Genomic DNA, 16,981 nt, shown 5'->3' on the forward strand with positions numbered 1-16,981 from the left:
CACCCTGAGGCTGATTGAGGGCTGACGAAAAACGCCGAAACCGTCTTAACACTGGAAAAAGCAAAGAAAAAGAATTATTTTATTCTTGAAATGAGCTGAAATTCGATAAAGATAAATTTAATCTATTTTTCAGTCCCTCTTCAGGACCGTAGCCATGATGGTGCCTGACTATGCCTTGATCTCGGAAATCGTTCTCTAAAAAAGCAAAGAAAAAGAATTATTTTATTCTTGAAATGAGCTGAAATTCGATTAGGATAAATTTAATATATTTTTCAGTCCCTCTTCAGGACCGTAGCCATGATGGTGCCTGACTATGCCTTGATCTCGGAAATCGTTCTCTACTCGTGTGGATTTAACAAGTTATTAATTCATTTTCGTTTGTTTGCCCTGAAAAGATTGTGAAGAAGCTTGCTCCGTACAAGCAGCTGTATGACAACTGTATCGAGTACCAAGAGAAGCACAAGATGTGGGCAGAGAGCATAGTGGGCACATTTGATCCGGAACAGATTGAAGAGGAAACCAACGAATTCTACAAGAACATCTACAAGCTCAAACTTCAGTTTTCTCATCTGCCAGGCCCGTACGGCATCGCCAGCAAAGTCCTTGACCAGGTGCAGGAGTTCAAAGAGCATATGCCCATTATCCAAACCTTGGGCAACCCAGGTCTTCAACTGAGACACTGGGAGAAGATATCTGAAGTGGTGGGCTTCCCGTTGAGTCCGGAGATGGAAGACTTCACCCTCCAGCGAATCTTCAATTATGGGCTTGAAGAGTATGTGCCCAAGTTTGAAGTGATCAGTGATTCTGCCACCAAAGAAAATGCTCTGGAGAGGAAGTTGATTCAAATGAGAGAGGAATGGAAAGATCTTGACTTCAATATAACACCTTACAGGTCAGTGAAATGATAACAGGATATCCTTTTAAAACATATAGGTAATGTTGTGTTACTTGTGTTTTCCAAGCCTAAAAGCACTTGATGAATCCGTGATCAGACCAATAAAAGTTATCGAGATTTTTCTATAAGAGCAGAATACACAATTTTCTCTATCTATCAAATTCGACGTTAGATCAGATCACCATTTTTTCCGAGCTTAGTCACTAGATTTAATAATTTAACTTATAAACACTTTTCACACACCTTTTAAGGAAATTTACTCTTCTCTTCCAATTTTTCTAGTCATTTACGTCTTGTTAACGTGGAAAAACTGTCTACCTACTTGAAATCCAATTACTCGTATCATGATGGTTTCTAACATCATGATGGTTTCTAACAACCTTTTCCCCTTAGATTTGGAAAGACATCATGAAAACCGTAGCTGCAGATCCTCGCGTCATGTCAGTCGTGGAAATTCCCAAACTGAAGGAAAATCTGCAAAAGTGTAATGGCCTCCTGGACATGGTACAACGAGGACTCAACGCGTATTTGGAAAAGAAACGTCTCTATTTCCCGCGTTTCTTCTTCCTGTCCAACGACGAACTTTTGGAGATACTCTCTGAGACCAAAGACCCAACCAGGAATATTCTCACATCCATTTACTTCAGGGCATCACTTCGGATTTGTTTCCGGGCATTGAACTGCCAGAAACCGACTACACCATTCTCAACAAAGCAGTTCGTGAGGTCTGCGAGAAAGCCAATCTCCAAGTTACGCCATTCTTCCTGGAGAAGATTCAGCAGATCTACGAAATGATGATTGTACGATGGGGCTTCATGATCGTGGGCCTCTCGTTTGCTGGCAAAACCTGCGCCTACCGAATGCTTTCAGAAGCTTTGCAACTCATAGAAGAGTGGGTAAGTCATATAAACGGTCATTACATCCCTCTTGAAATGTAAAATATTTTGATTTCCCACTACAAACGGGTTCTTATACAACCTTTACCACTCTGGGTATCTACTGTCTACTGATTAGAGGAAGGTAACTACTAGTGTTCTCAGAGCTATTTGATTATTTCCAGGGAGAACTGGGTGAACACAAAGTCGAGATAATCGTTATCAATCCCAAGTCCATCACAATGGGTCAGTTGTACGGGCAATTTGATGCCGTCTCTCACGAGTGGTCGGATGGTATTCTGGCCGTCAGCTATCGACAGTTCGCCATGTCACAGAACGAGAACCGGAAGTGGCTCATCTTCGATGGTCCTGTGGATGCCATTTGGATTGAGAACATGAACAGTGTCCTGGATGACAACAAGAAGTTGTGCTTGATGTCCGGAGAGATTATTGCTCTCGCTCCAACCACCAGTTTGATCTTTGAACCCCAAGATCTAGAAGTCGCTTCACCTGCGACGGTACTTATGATATATCTTGTTTGAATATGCTTTTATACTGAACTAATATTGAATTTAAATTTGGAAATTTCTGTCCATGAATTTTGAAATTTCGGTCTGGAAGAAGTCGAACTTCAGTTTGATCAATTGAAAGAGAGATTTAACAGGCTTATTCTTTAGAAAATAATGATAGTTAGATACCTTGTATGCTTCTTGTAGACAAAGAATCAACCCCTTGTATATGATTTGCAGGTTTCTCGCTGTGGCATGATCTACATGGAACCGGCCACTCTGGGCTGGGAGTGTTTGGTGGACTCCTGGCTTAACACGTTACCGCCCAAGGTACAAGAGGGACACCGGGATTCTCTCCGACAGTTGATCATGCGATTCTTAACCCCTTGTATATGATTTGCAGGTTTCTCGCTGTGGCATGATCTACATGGAACCGGCCACTCTGGGCTGGGAATGTTTGGTGGACTCCTGGCTTAACACGTTACCGCCCAAGGTACAAGAGGGACACCGGGATTCTCTCCGACAGTTGATCATGCGATTCTGTCCCACCATTTTGTACTTCTTAAGACGGACACCTTTCGCTCGAGTAAGTTAACCATCGACCCATCAACTGATGGAACGATTATGGTTATGTATGTACATAAGTAAAAGTAAAAGAGGTATACACACGATGTAACAAACAGAAAATTGGAAGTAAATTGTGTGAGTTGTTACCTCACACATAGGAACATGTGCATATGCCGGTTATGTATGTACATAAGTAAAAGTAACCCTTATCAAAGAGGTATACACACGATGTAACAAACAGAAAATTGGAAGTAAATTGTGTGAAATATGCGCAGATAAAGCTTGACAATGCGAATGTGTTCAAATTAAAATTTGTAAAAGTGCTGTTTCAAAGGTAGCCAGAAAAGATTAAAGCGCCTACTTAGAAAGAAAAAAAAGTAGCCAAATAAATTAGCATAAACTGAATAATAGTTCAGCTTCTATCGGTCCTGAAGACTAACCTCAGTAGTACTAGTCCTCCAACCAGGTTCGTAGCAAAATATGGTTCAAGTTTCAGAGGATAAGTATGCTTCATAAACTTGGCTCAATTGAGTTTGGGTGGGTTTACAGAAATATATGGTTCTCAGGACATTACCTTTCAGTTCAGCTCACTCAGACTTCCTAGAGAGATTCTTTCAGACTTTACCTCTCATAAGCCCGAGACCCAACCAGGTTCGTAGCAAAATATGGTTCAAGTTTCAAAGGATAAGTATGCTTCATAAACTTGGCCCAATTAAGTTTGGGTGGGTTCACAGAAATGTATGGTTCTCAGGACATTACCTTTCAGTTCAGCTCACTCAGACTTCCTAGAGAGATTCTTTCAGACTTTACCTCTCATAAGCCCGAGACAAATAGGGCCGGATGGACCTCTCTGTGAGTGGACCTGCGTATATCAAAACGCGACTAAGACTGACCAATATTTTCTGTCTTTTTCTCAGGGTTCAACCTCACCTTAAGAAATGTTTCGAGGGCATTGCCAAAGTGAACTTTACTGATGCATTAGAAGTGGTTGCTATGAGATCCGCTGAAGGAGAAGTTGTGGATCTGTTGGATAAAATCAACACTGCCGCCGCCAGAGGACAAGTTGAAAAGTGGCTCCTACAACTTGAACAAGGAATGAAGAAAAGTGTCCACAAGGTTCGTGCTCAGTAAATAAACCAGGGGGTAATGATATGAAGATAGCTTTGAAGAGTAAGTTTGCTGCAGACTAGGAGGGGGTTTCAAATATGATTCTTTAAACATTGAAAGCCTGTGTCCGCACATATTCGACGTTGACTGAAACCGTACACTGCCTCGACAACATAGATTCACCTCGTCCATCCACGGCGTCGACTATGTTTTGAAGAGTAAGTTTGCTGCAGACTAGGAGGGGGTTTCAAGTATGATTCTTTAAACATTGAAAGCTGTGTCCGCACATATTCGACGTTGACTGAAACCGTACACTGCCTCGACAACATAGATTCACCTCGTCCATCCACGGCGTCGACTATGTAAGACGGCAATATTTTAGAATTTTAGAAGTAGAAAAAAATTGAACTTTACTAAAGTTGACCCTTTCATTCCAGGAAATGTTTCCCACTCAGGAGTAGTTAACTTTTTACTGTCACTTGAAAATTGCAGATGGTGGATGATGCCATGGAAGCCTATAAGAAGAAGAAACGCGAAGAATGGGTCCAATATTTTAGAATTTTAGAAGTAGAAAAAAATTGAACTTTACTAAAGTTGACCCTTTCATTCCAGGAAATGTTTCCCACTCAGGACTCAAACCTGATTCGGTCACTCTTGAATCTCTTCGACACGTTCCTAGATGATTTTAACGATGAAAAATACTATGAAACACATCCCAGTTTGGATATTCGATCCCAGCTTGAGGTAGGTAAATTTCTTTACTAATCCGGCGCTGTGTTAGTATTGATGAACTCATAAAAGGCGGATAAACAAACTGATTCAATTTTTTATCATCAGTGAATTTTGTTTCGGTTTGGTCAAAAAAGACTGTTCTTAACTTGTAGGCTGTTGTTAAATAGTTCAATAACTCGACGATTTATTTTCTTTCACGCCTAGGGTATTTTCTTTTTCTCCCGGTTTGGTCAAAAAAAACTGTTCTTAACTTGTAGGCTGTTGTTAAATAGTTCAATAACTCGACGATTTATTTTCTTTCACGCCTAGGGTATTTTCTTTTTCTCCTGCATCTGGTCAATGGGAGCCTGTCTCACGTTTGAAACCAAGCCCCACTTCAGCAACCTCCTCTACGGTCTTATGGAGAAAGAATTCCCTGCCAGTTTAAGAGAGAGTCTGGGACTACCAGTAGAATTGTGTCAGCCACCTGCCAAGCCATATCTGTTCACTGTTCCACCTCAGGGAACGGTGTACGATTACAGATTTATCAAAGAGGTAAGACCACAGATTGTAGGTTTATCAAAAAGATAAGAGAGCATACGCTATTTAACAATCACAGAGCGTAGATAGGTTCAATGTCTATCACCTAAACTGCCGGTCCACACCCAAATATGTCTACTATCCAAAAGTTTCTTTAAAAACTAAACTTTGGGATAGTATAGTAGCCACTATCTTCTTCGTCGTCTTCTTCGACGTCGTCGTCGTCTTCTTCTTCTTCTTCGCCTTTTCCCATGTTCAGATGGGGTCGGCGTTTGTCGTCGGCCTCTCAATCAGTTTTAGAGTGATCGCTTTTCTGGTCAATGGGAGCCTGTCTCACGTTTGAAACCAAGCCCCACTTCAGCAACCTCCTCTACGGTCTTATGGAGAAAGAATTCCCTGCCAGTTTAAGAGAGAGTCTGGGGCTACCGGTAGAATTGTGTCAGCCACCTGCCAAGCCATATCTGTTCACTGTTCCACCTCAGGGAACGGTGTACGATTACAGATTTATCAAAGAGGTAAGACCACAGATTGTAGGTTTATCAAAAAGATAAGAGAGCATACGCTATTTAACAATCACAGAGCATAGATAGGTTCAATATGTACCACCTAAACTGCCGGTCCACACCCAAATATGTCTGAGCCAGACTGAGTCCCTCAGCCAGACTGAGTATAGTAGCCACTACCATTATAACAAAATTGATTTCGGCTCACCTTTGTCGTCTTAGGGTAAAGGCCGATGGAAACCGTGGTCAGACGATTTGGCCAGCGCCCCAGCTATTCCTCGGGACATGCCGGTCAACCAGATCATTGTCACCACTGAGGAAACTCTGCGCAACATTGCTCTCATGAAATTGCTGGTCACTCATCAGAAGCCGGTCATGTTCATTGGACCAACAGGGACCGGCAAGTCTTGCTACATTACCGTGAGTATTCTCTTCATCAAAAAGTTTGTTTCAGTTTCTGTATACTTTTCAAGGTATATAAATATAAGTGCTTTATTTAGATTGTCAGCTTAGAACAAGTTCTTCCATTATACCAACAGTTTAATAGAGCACCTCTTTATTGATAAAATTTTGTTCGTGATGTGATGTGATTTGGTAGAAGGAAGGATGTGGAAGGTAATTGAAATATCAGAAATGTTTTAACTTTTCATTCCTTTAAGTAATAGCCGACTTCGTTCTGGGTTTCAGCATTTCCTCCTCAAAGAGTTGAGCATTGAACAATGGCAACCTCTCATCATGAACTTTTCGGCTCAAACTTCGGCCAATCAAACGCAAGATATCATCATGTCCAAACTGGACAAACGACGGAAAGGTATGTTCTTTAATGTATTCTGTGTATCTTTACCGGAATTCGATTATAAGTTATTATTATTATTATTATTTACAGTTGAATATAACTTTAGTGTATATGTTTGTTTATTTACTACAAGACTACGTTCACTACGTCATTGTTCTGTTCACTTGGTCATTGTTCACTACGTCTGTAAAAATTTGATTGGTATTCTATGACTATTAGTGTAAATGTTTGTTTATTTACAAGACTACGTTCACTACGTCATTGTTCTGTTCACTTGGTCATTGTTCACTACGTCTGTAAAAATTTGATTGGTATTCTATGACTACAGAGGAGATATCCACAATTGTGGACATTGGCAATGAGGAGAATAAGTTATTATTATTATTTACAGTTGAATATAAGTAATTCACTCGTACTTACTTAATTAAATCACTCCAGAAATCCGTGCTTACTTGCTAATAAGGATGTGGAAGGTAATTGAAATATCAGAAATGTTTTAACTTTTCATTCCTTTAAGTAATAGCCGACTTCGTTCTGGGTTTCAGCATTTCCTCCTCAAAGAGTTGAGCATTGAACAATGGCAACCTCTCATCATGAACTTTTCGGCTCAAACTTCGGCCAATCAAACGCAAGATATCATCATGTCCAAACTGGACAAACGACGGAAAGGTATGTTCTTTAATGTATTCTGTGTATCTTTACCGGAATTCGATTATAAGTTATTATTATTATTATTATTTACAGTTGAATATAAGTAATTCACTCGTACTTACTTAATTAAATCACTCCAGAAATCCGTGCTTACTTGCTAATCAAGAAATAACTTCACAATATTAATGTCATAACATACTGCCCGTCGACTTTCAGGAGTATACGGACCTCCCCTTGGAAAGCGATGTGTGGTGTTTGTGGACGATGTCAACATGCCCCTCAAAGAAGAGTTCGGAGCACAGCCCCCTATTGAAATTCTGAGACAATGGTTGGACCACTGGATGTGGTATGACAGGAAGGATGTGGTCGCAGTCAAACTTATTGAAATCCAGGTATGCCACTGATGTTGCTGTAGTTTTTACTATTGCTAATGAATGTAATCTAATGAAGAAGATATTGATGTAATTTTCTTGCTTACAGGCGCTGACTTGATCTTTGAGAATTTTCACTTAAATCTAGTCTGGTGTAGTTGGTGTACAGTGTTTGCGGTGTTAGACAAATTTAAATTTGTCTTTTAACACTGGATTGTAGATATTTATAGCTCATTTTCTTTTCCAGTTAATGTGTGCCATGGGCCCTCCCAGCACCGGGAATACTGTCACTCCTAGGTTTTCTCGTCACTTCAACCAGATCGTCATTAACAAATTTGATGACGACACCATGGTGACCATCTTCAGCAAGATCCTGCTCTGGCATTTGGATACAAGGTAATACAGCCATTCATGCTATTTGAAACTGGGATTTTTTATTCCTGGATGTCTACGAAGTCCATTCATAACATTTGAAACTGAACATTTTTCATTCCTGGATAATATCTACGATGTCACGTCTCTAATGAGTTTTCCAAAGACTAAGGTTCATTAGTGCATTTATGTTAATTAAATGGGTTCAAGAGAGTTGAGCATTAACACGTTCTTTGAGGAAAACTAGCATTACGTGTGGATTTGTGAATGCGCGACCCCTGGCGGTCAAAATTGTGGCCACATATAAACTGTGCTCGGAACAGCTGTCGTCTCAAAGTCATTATGACTACGGTATGTATACGCGACTTTTTGAACGAACAAACCCAAGTATCTACCAAATGACTCTAATCTATGACTTTAAAAGATCGGCGACCCTTCATATAAATAGCTTTTTCATTCTGTAAAAATCTAGAATATAACCAATTGACCATCAAATTTTAAATTGGATTTTTTTCAACATTTCAGGCATGAGAGCTGTAAAGTCAGTGTTAACTGCTGCAGGCAATTTGAAATTAAAGTTCCCGGATGAAAATGAAGACATTATTATGTTGCAGTCAATCATTGATGTCAATCTGCCTAAATTTCTCAATTTCGATCTGCCCTTGTTTCAAGTAAGCGAATTGACTACTTCCACTACCCATAGTACCTAGTAACATTGTATCTGAAGTCAACCCGAACTTTGAACAGAACATTGAACTAATACTGAAAATATTCTCACATCCATTTACTTCAGGGCATCACTTCGGATTTGTTTCCGGGCATTGAACTGCCAGAAACCGACTACACCATTCTCAACAAAGCAGTTCGTGAGGTCTGCGAGAAAGCCAATCTCCAAGTTACGCCATTCTTCCTGGAGAAGATTCAGCAGATCTACGAAATGATGATTGTACGATGGGGCTTCATGATCGTGGGCCTCTCGTTTGCTGGCAAAACCTGCGCCTACCGAATGCTTTCAGAAGCTTTGCAACTCATAGAAGAGTGGGTAAGTCATATAAACGGTCATTACATCCCTCGCTTTTCCCCCGCAGTCTAACCAAGGTCTTATATATTTTGACATATTATGGGCAGTACTATTGACAAAGATAAAGAGGACAAGAAGATTTATTCTGATAGATTGTTTTACCTATAGAGGGCCTAATATCTACCCATTTTCCAAGACACTGAAGTCTAGATCGAAATTGTGTACTTGGTTTGGTTTCCCTCTAAGAACAGCAAAAAATTCGACAGTTAAGACAATGAATCTAATAAAGGAGCAAACTATGAATGTGCAACATGATGAGAAATACATTAATAGAATAGAATATAGGTTCACCTTATTTACCCTGCTCGAATGAGAATAAAAAGTCACTTTACCCCAGCAACAAGGTCTCATTTATGGGTATGCCAAGGTAAGAAAAACAAGGGATATGACAACCAATTTTCATAGATTTTTTTTCCATGCCTCTTTTCCACTTTCAGGCGGAGCTCCAGAAGGTCCGGCAGGGACGGGGAAAACGGAAACCACCAAGGATCTTGCCAAAGCCGTTGCCAAGTTGTGCATTGTATTCAACTGCTCCGACAGCATGGACTATATTGGTCTGGGCAAGTTCTTCAAGGTAATACATGAAAAACAAGGTGTCAAAGAAGTAATGGAAATTCGGGTAGGTACGTAAAAAACTTCCTGCAAATCCAGATCCAGTTCTCCATAATACGCGCCATCTCAATGAGATTGAGAGACACTAGGAAATTGATCCGATCTATTCCAAGGGAAGAAGGGGCTCATCTGTAGTTTTAAGTAATAGAAATTTTGAAAATGAACATTGACTCGTTCTTTAAACAGTCGTTGAACTCGCATTAACTTTTTACTGTCACTTGAAAATTGCAGATGGTGGATGATGCCATGGAAGCCTATAAGAAGAAGAAACGCGAAGAATGGGTCATGGATTGGCCTGGTCAGACAGTGCTATGCGTTGGAAGCGCCTATTGGACTGCCGATGTTCACAAGGCCATCGCAAACCATCCCAAAGGACTTTCACATTATCGGGATGTTTGCAATGCTCAAATCAACAAAATTGTGGAGATCGTTCGTGGAAAACTTCCGCCTCAAACAAGAATCACTTTGGGTGAGTGGTATTACTCGTAGATGAAATATCAGGTACTTGCGAAGACCGGTCCCTACATTTTTCGCTTTTGAAACGAGTTTTTCTCGTCCACGATGTAACTCTAAAGGTGTGTCCGTACATAGTCGACCGACCGTCGATGGATGTCGACTGAACCGTCCACACCGATGAAATATCAGGTACTTGCGAAGACCGGTCCCTACATTTTTCGCTTTTGAAACAAGTTTTTCTCGTCCACGATGTAACTCTAAAGGTGTGTCCGTACATAGTCGACCGACCGTCGATGGATGTCGACTGAACCGTCCACACTGCCTCGACAACATAGAGTCACTTCGTCGATCGACGGCCGGTCGACTATGTTTGGACACAACTTTCTGTGTGATGGACCTTCTCTGTAAACTCTTGTGGTACATAGTTGTTGTATTAGTTGTTTCATGGAATGAGCTTTTGTTTCAGGAGCGTTGGTTGTCATTGATGTTCACGCCAGGGATGTGGTGGTGCATCTGGTATCCGTGCCTGTATCCGATGAAAACGATTTCCAGTGGTTGTGTCAACTCAGATACTACGCAGAGGTAAACCTTGGATTCAATAAAAGAAAACGTTTCCAACCTTAACTTATTTCAACATGCAGAATAATATCTTAGAATAAGTGAAATTAACTTATTTCAACATGTAGAATATGATAAAAAATGTCGAAAACGATAAAAGTTCCCTACTTGTCCAAAGAGGCAAAAGAATGTTATTCCTAACAAACAACAAAAAATAAAGGTACCTCGTCAATTCAGCCACTGTTTTCGATAATATTGTTGTCAACACGTCTACTGGTTTCATTATAAGAACAAAAAATAAAGGTACCTCGTCAATTCAGCCACTGTTTTCGATAATATTGTTGTCAACACGTCTACTGGTTTCATTATAAGAAAAGCAATTTTCACTGGCCATCTTATGTTGGTTCATAATTTTTACGGTCCATCTGTTTCAGGAAGAGTTGATGATGACCAGAATGATCAATGCTTCTCTCCCCTACAGCTACGAATACCTTGGCAATTCTCCCCGACTTGTTATCACACCTTTGACTGATAGGTGTTACAGAACATTGTTCTGTGCTCTCCAACTTAACTTGGGTAATGTTTAATACATAACATAATAACAGAAGAATAGAAGATACCTTGTTTATTCTGCTGGGATAGGACTGAAAAGTCCCTTTTCCCCCGCAGTCTAACCAAGGTCTTATATATTTTGACATATTATGGGCAGTACTATTGACAAAGATAAAGAGGACAAGAAGATTCCTTTTCCCCTGCAGTCTAACCAAGGTCTTATATATTTTGACATATTATGGGCAGTACTATTGACAAAGATAAAGAGGACAAGAAGAGGGCCTAATATCTACCCATTTATCAAAGACACTGGAGTCTAGATCGAAATTGTGTACTTGGTTTGGTTTCCCTCTAAGAACAGCAAAAAATGCGACAGTAAAGACAATGAATCTAATAAAGGAGCAAACTATGAATGTGCAACTTGATGAGAAATACATGGATAGAATAAAATATAGGTTCACGTTATTTATCCTGCTCGAATGAGACTAAAAGATAAGAGAGCATACGCTATTTAACAATCACAGAGCATAGATAGGTTCAATATGTACCACCTAAACTGCCGGTCCACACCCAAATATGTCTGAGCCAGACTGAGTCCCTCAGCCAGACTGAGTATAGTAGCCACTACCATTATAACAAAATTGATTTCGGCTCACCTTTGTCGTCTTAGGGTAAAGGCCGTGGCTAGTCTTCTCCCTGTTTATAGTCCCCTAGCTAGACGCTGATCTACCCTTTGTTTTTAGTCCCTCAGCCAGACTGAGTATAGTAGCCACTACCATTATAACAAAATTGATTTCGGCTCACCTTTGTCGTCTTAGGGTAAAGGCCGATGGAAACCGTGGTCAGACGATTTGGCCAGCGCCCCAGCTATTCCTCGGGACATGCCGGTCAACCAGATCATTGTCACCACTGAGGAAACTCTGCGCAACATTGCTCTCATGAAATTGCTGGTCACTCATCAGAAGCCGGTCATGTTCATTGGACCAACAGGGACCGGCAAGTCTTGCTACATTACCGTGAGTATTCTCTTCATCAAAAAGTTTGTTTCAGTTTCTGTATACTTTTCAAGGTATATAAATATAAGTGCTTTATTTAGATTGTCAGCTTAGAACAAGTTCTTCCATTATACCAACAGTTTAATAGAGCACCTCTTTATTGATAAAATTTTGTTCGTGATGTGATGTGATTTGGTAGAAGGAAGGATGTGGAAGGTAATTGAAATATCAGAAATGTTTTAACTTTTCATTCCTTTAAGTAATAGCCGACTTCGTTCTGGGTTTCAGCATTTCCTCCTCAAAGAGTTGAGCATTGAACAATGGCAACCTCTCATCATGAACTTTTCGGCTCAAACTTCGGCCAATCAAACGCAAGATATCATCATGTCCAAACTGGACAAACGACGGAAAGGTATGTTCTCTATCACTAGAGTATACTTTAGTGTAAATGTTTGTTTATTTACAAGACTACGTTCACTACGTCATTGTTCTGTTCACTTGGTCATTGTTCACTACGTCTGTAAAAATTTGATTGGTATTCTATGACTACAGAGGAGATATCCACAATTGTGGACATTGGCAATGAGGAGAATAAGTTATTATTATTATTTACAGTTGAATATAAGTAATTCACTCGTACTTACTTAATTAAATCACTCCAGAAATCCGTGCTTACTTGCTAATCAAGAAATAACTTCACAATATTAATGTCATAACATACTGCCCGTCGACTTTCAGGAGTATACGGACCTCCCCTTGGAAAGCGATGTGTGGTGTTTGTGGACGATGTCAACATGCCCCTCAAAGAAGAGTTCGGAGCACAGCCCCCTATTGAAATTCTGAGACAATGGTTGGACCACTGGATGTGGTATGACAGGAAGGATGTGGTCGCAGTCAAACTTATTGAAATCCAGGTATGCCACTGATGTTGCTGTAGTTTTTACTATTGCTAATGAATGTAATCTAATGAAGAAGATATTGATGTAATTTTCTTGCTTACAGGCGCTGACTTGATCTTTGAGAATTTTCACTTAAATCTAGTCTGGTGTAGTTGGTGTACAGTGTTTGCGGTGTTAGACAAATTTAAATTTGTCTTTTAACACTGGATTGTAGATATTTATAGCTCATTTTCTTTTCCAGTTAATGTGTGCCATGGGCCCTCCCAGCACCGGGAATACTGTCACTCCTAGGTTTTCTCGTCACTTCAACCAGATCGTCATTAACAAATTTGATGACGACACCATGGTGACCATCTTCAGCAAGATCCTGCTCTGGCATTTGGATACAAGGTAATACAGCCATTCATGCTATTTGAAACTGGGATTTTTTATTCCTGGATGTCTACGAAGTCCATTCATAACATTTGAAACTGAACATTTTTCATTCCTGGATAATATCTACGATGTCACGTCTCTAATGAGTTTTCCAAAGACTAAGGTTCATTAGTGCATTTATGTTAATTAAATGGGTTCAAGAGAGTTGAGCATTAACACGTTCTTTGAGGAAAACTAGCATTACTTTGTCATTTTGATTCTGCATCACAGGGGTTTCAGCAAGGAGTTCGACCCTTGTATTGAGCAACTGGTGCAAGCTACGCTGCACATCTTCAAAGAGAGCTTATTGAATCTTCTGCCCACCCCAACCAAGTCTCATTATCTGTTCAACTTGCGAGATTTTGCCAGAGTCATACAGGTAAATCAAGCCACAGATAATTGATCCTGTTAACTTAAAGTACCTTACCGTGACAGGCCGCGTGGGCCCAGGACCTCCAGAAAACAGCTTTTCCACTCTCCTCTATCTTGTGCGATTTCCATCCAGTTAAAAGTATCCGTTATTTAATGTGATTGAACGTTGGCAGACGAGTGCAAAGGATCAATCAAAACAGGTACCTTTATCTAAGAAAAAACCATGCCAAATACATACGTAGACATTAAAATGGTCACGAGAAATATTGCCCGAAAGCTTCTTTACAGGATGGTAAATTACAGATTCGCCGCTTTTCTTGGTTAAAAGTATTCGTTATTTAATGTGATTGAAAGTTGGCAGACGAGTGCAAAGGATCAATCAAAACAGGTACCTTTATCTAAGAAAAAACCATGCCAAGTACATACGTAGACATTAAAATGGTCACGAGAAATATTGCCCGAAAGCTTCTTTACAGGATGGTAAATTACAGATTCGCCGCTTTTCTTTCTGTCCACAGGGCGTGTTGCTGTCTGTGCCAGAAGCCATTGAAAGTTTGCTATCCATGAAGAGACTCTGGGTGCATGAAGTACTTCGCGTCTATTACGATAGACTTGTCGATTCAGATGATAGACTATGGCTGTTCAATACGCTCAAATATACGGTGGAAAAGTTCCTGCAAGAAGACATGAATCAACTGTTTGCCAACTTGAAGGAAGCCAACTCAACGGAACCTGTTAGTATAAAATGACTCCCTAGTTCTTTATCAACTTAATGAGCTATATCCATGGCCGAGTGGGTATTAGATTAGGCTTCTTTCACACCGGAGGCCCCGATATCGATTTCCGGCAGAGTCGACGTTATTCGGTTAAGTGCTTTGAATACGGTGTGCACTCAGCTTCGTGAGGACTACTCAGTAACTACTCCAGATTAGGCTTCTTTCACACCGGAGGCCCCGATTTCGATTTCCGGCAGAGTCGACGTTATTCGGTTAAGTGCTTTGAATACGGTGTGCACTCAGCTTCGTGAGGACTACTCAGTAACTACTCGTATTTTAAAAGAGTAGCGAAAAAAATCACACATGTTGTTGTAGCGGTGTAGCTGCACCGAAGGGAGTTTCATGGTCTCTAGCCAAGATTTCTGTACAGATATGGCGCTAGTAATGATCAACTCATACTCGTAAAAGAGGGATAACATGTTAAAGCCTGTTGTAAAGCTTTTCTTTCTCTAAAGGTGGGAGAGTACGAACTACGGAATTTGATCTACTGCGATTTCGCCAATCCGAAGGCGGACCAAAGAAATTACATGGAGGTGACCAATCTGGAGGACCTGAGAACCATCGTAGAGCGATACCTCACCGAGTTTAACAATATGAGCAAGAAACCAATGAACCTTGTACTGTTCAGGTAAAATATAAAGTTGTACAATCAAGCGTTCTAGGAGGCGCGAACGTAAAGAGTTCGAAGTGCCGCGCTGCCACTCCTGGTTTGCCCTCAAAAAAAATAATCACTGCCTGCACCTCAGAATTATCCATTATAAAAAGCCTATCAAACTCGTCATCAATCGATAGCTGTGAATCAAAGCTAGCATTACTTTGTCATTTTGATTCTGCATCACAGGGGTTTCAGCAAGGAGTTCGACCCTTGTATCGAGCAACTGGTGCAAGCTACGCTGCACATCTTCAAAGAGAGCTTATTGAATCTCCTGCCCACCCCAACCAAGTCTCATTATCTGTTCAACTTGCGAGATTTTGCCAGAGTCATACAGGTAAATTAAGCCACAGATAATTGAGCCTGTTAACTTAAAGTACCTTACCGTGACAGGCCGCGTGGGCCCAGGACCTCCAGAAAACAGCTTTTCCAGTATCCACTACCCATAGTACCTAGTAACATTGTATCTGAAGTCAACCCGAACTTTGAACAGAACATTGAACTAATACTGAAAATATTCTCACATCCGTTTACTTCATGGCATCACTTCGGATTTGTTTCCGGGCATTGAACTGCCAGAAACCGACTACACCATTCTCAACAAAGCAGTTCGTGAGGTCTGCGAGAAAGCCAATCTCCAAGTTACGCCATTCTTCCTGGAGAAGATTCAGCAGATCTACGAAATGATGATTGTACGATGGGGCTTCATGATCGTGGGCCTCTCGTTTGCTGGCAAAACCTGCGCCTACCGAATGCTTTCAGAAGCTTTGCAACTCATAGAAGAGTGGGTAAGTCATATAAACGGTCATTACATCCCTCTTGAAATGTAAAATATTTTGATTTCCCACTTCAAACGGGTTCTTATACAACCTTTACCACTCTGGGTATCTACTGTCTACTGATTAGAGGAAGGTAACTACTAGTGTTCTCAGAGCTATTTGATTATTTCCAGGGAGAACTGGGTGAACACAAAGTCGAGATAATCGTTATCAATCCCAAGTCCATCACAATGGGTCAGTTGTACGGGCAATTTGATGCCGTCTCTCACGAGTGGTCGGATGGTATTCTGGCCGTCAGCTATCGACAGTTCGCCATGTCACAGAACGAGAACCGGAAGTGGCTCATCTTCGATGGTCCTGTGGATGCCATTTGGATTGAGAACATGAACAGTGTCCTGGATGACAACAAGAAGTTGTGCTTGATGTCCGGAGAGATTATTGCTCTCGCTCCAACCACCAGTTTGATCTTTGAACCCCAAGATCTAGAAGTCGCTTCACCTGCGACGGTACTTATGATATATCTTGTTTGAATATGCTTTTATACTGAACTAATATTGAATTTAAATTTGGAAATTTCTGTCCATGAAAATCACTGCCTGCACCTCAGAATTATCCATTATAAAAAGCCTATCAAACTCGTCATCAATCGATAGCTGTGAATCAAAGGCTAATAATAGGAATGTTATGAAACTTGGTGTACCTTCCTAAAACAACACATACGTACTTTGCAGTGGCACCTAAATTTGGGCTTCATACCAAGAAGAAGTATCCGAGTCCACGAACTTATCAAACGACTCGTAGGTGAAAATAAAAACTTAACAATCCCGCATACCTGGTTTGTGAATCTAATACGGTAGTAAAAGGATAACTGATTTACACATTAAAATCAAATTATTAAATTAAATTAAATGATTAAAATCAGTTAATCACCTACGAAA

General features: G+C 40.5%; 1 protein-coding gene across 1 annotated transcript in view; it reads left to right on the forward strand.

The window, feature by feature from the left end:
• LOC103515099 (dynein heavy chain 7, axonemal-like) overlaps positions 1 to 16,981 on the forward strand; it is a 45,841-nt gene that overhangs the window by 8,498 nt on the left and 20,362 nt on the right. Inside the window, exons 17-30 of the mRNA XM_026827725.1 lie at positions 396 to 896; positions 1,289 to 1,510; positions 1,543 to 1,791; positions 1,956 to 2,288; positions 2,683 to 2,865; positions 4,566 to 4,697; positions 4,995 to 5,219; positions 5,930 to 6,127; positions 6,395 to 6,518; positions 7,371 to 7,546; positions 7,773 to 7,921; positions 13,696 to 13,843; positions 14,355 to 14,570; positions 15,068 to 15,240. Of these exons, the coding sequence (XP_026683526.1) occupies positions 396 to 896; positions 1,289 to 1,510; positions 1,543 to 1,791; positions 1,956 to 2,288; positions 2,683 to 2,865; positions 4,566 to 4,697; positions 4,995 to 5,219; positions 5,930 to 6,127; positions 6,395 to 6,518; positions 7,371 to 7,546; positions 7,773 to 7,921; positions 13,696 to 13,843; positions 14,355 to 14,570; positions 15,068 to 15,240 (3,029 nt within the window). The remainder of the gene's footprint in view (positions 1 to 395; positions 897 to 1,288; positions 1,511 to 1,542; positions 1,792 to 1,955; positions 2,289 to 2,682; positions 2,866 to 4,565; positions 4,698 to 4,994; positions 5,220 to 5,929; positions 6,128 to 6,394; positions 6,519 to 7,370; positions 7,547 to 7,772; positions 7,922 to 13,695; positions 13,844 to 14,354; positions 14,571 to 15,067; positions 15,241 to 16,981) is intronic.

Source organism: Diaphorina citri, unplaced genomic scaffold (genome assembly GCF_000475195.1).
Source record: "Diaphorina citri unplaced genomic scaffold, Diaci psyllid genome assembly version 1.1 scaffold47, whole genome shotgun sequence".
Lineage (NCBI taxonomy): Eukaryota > Metazoa > Arthropoda > Insecta > Hemiptera > Psyllidae > Diaphorina > Diaphorina citri.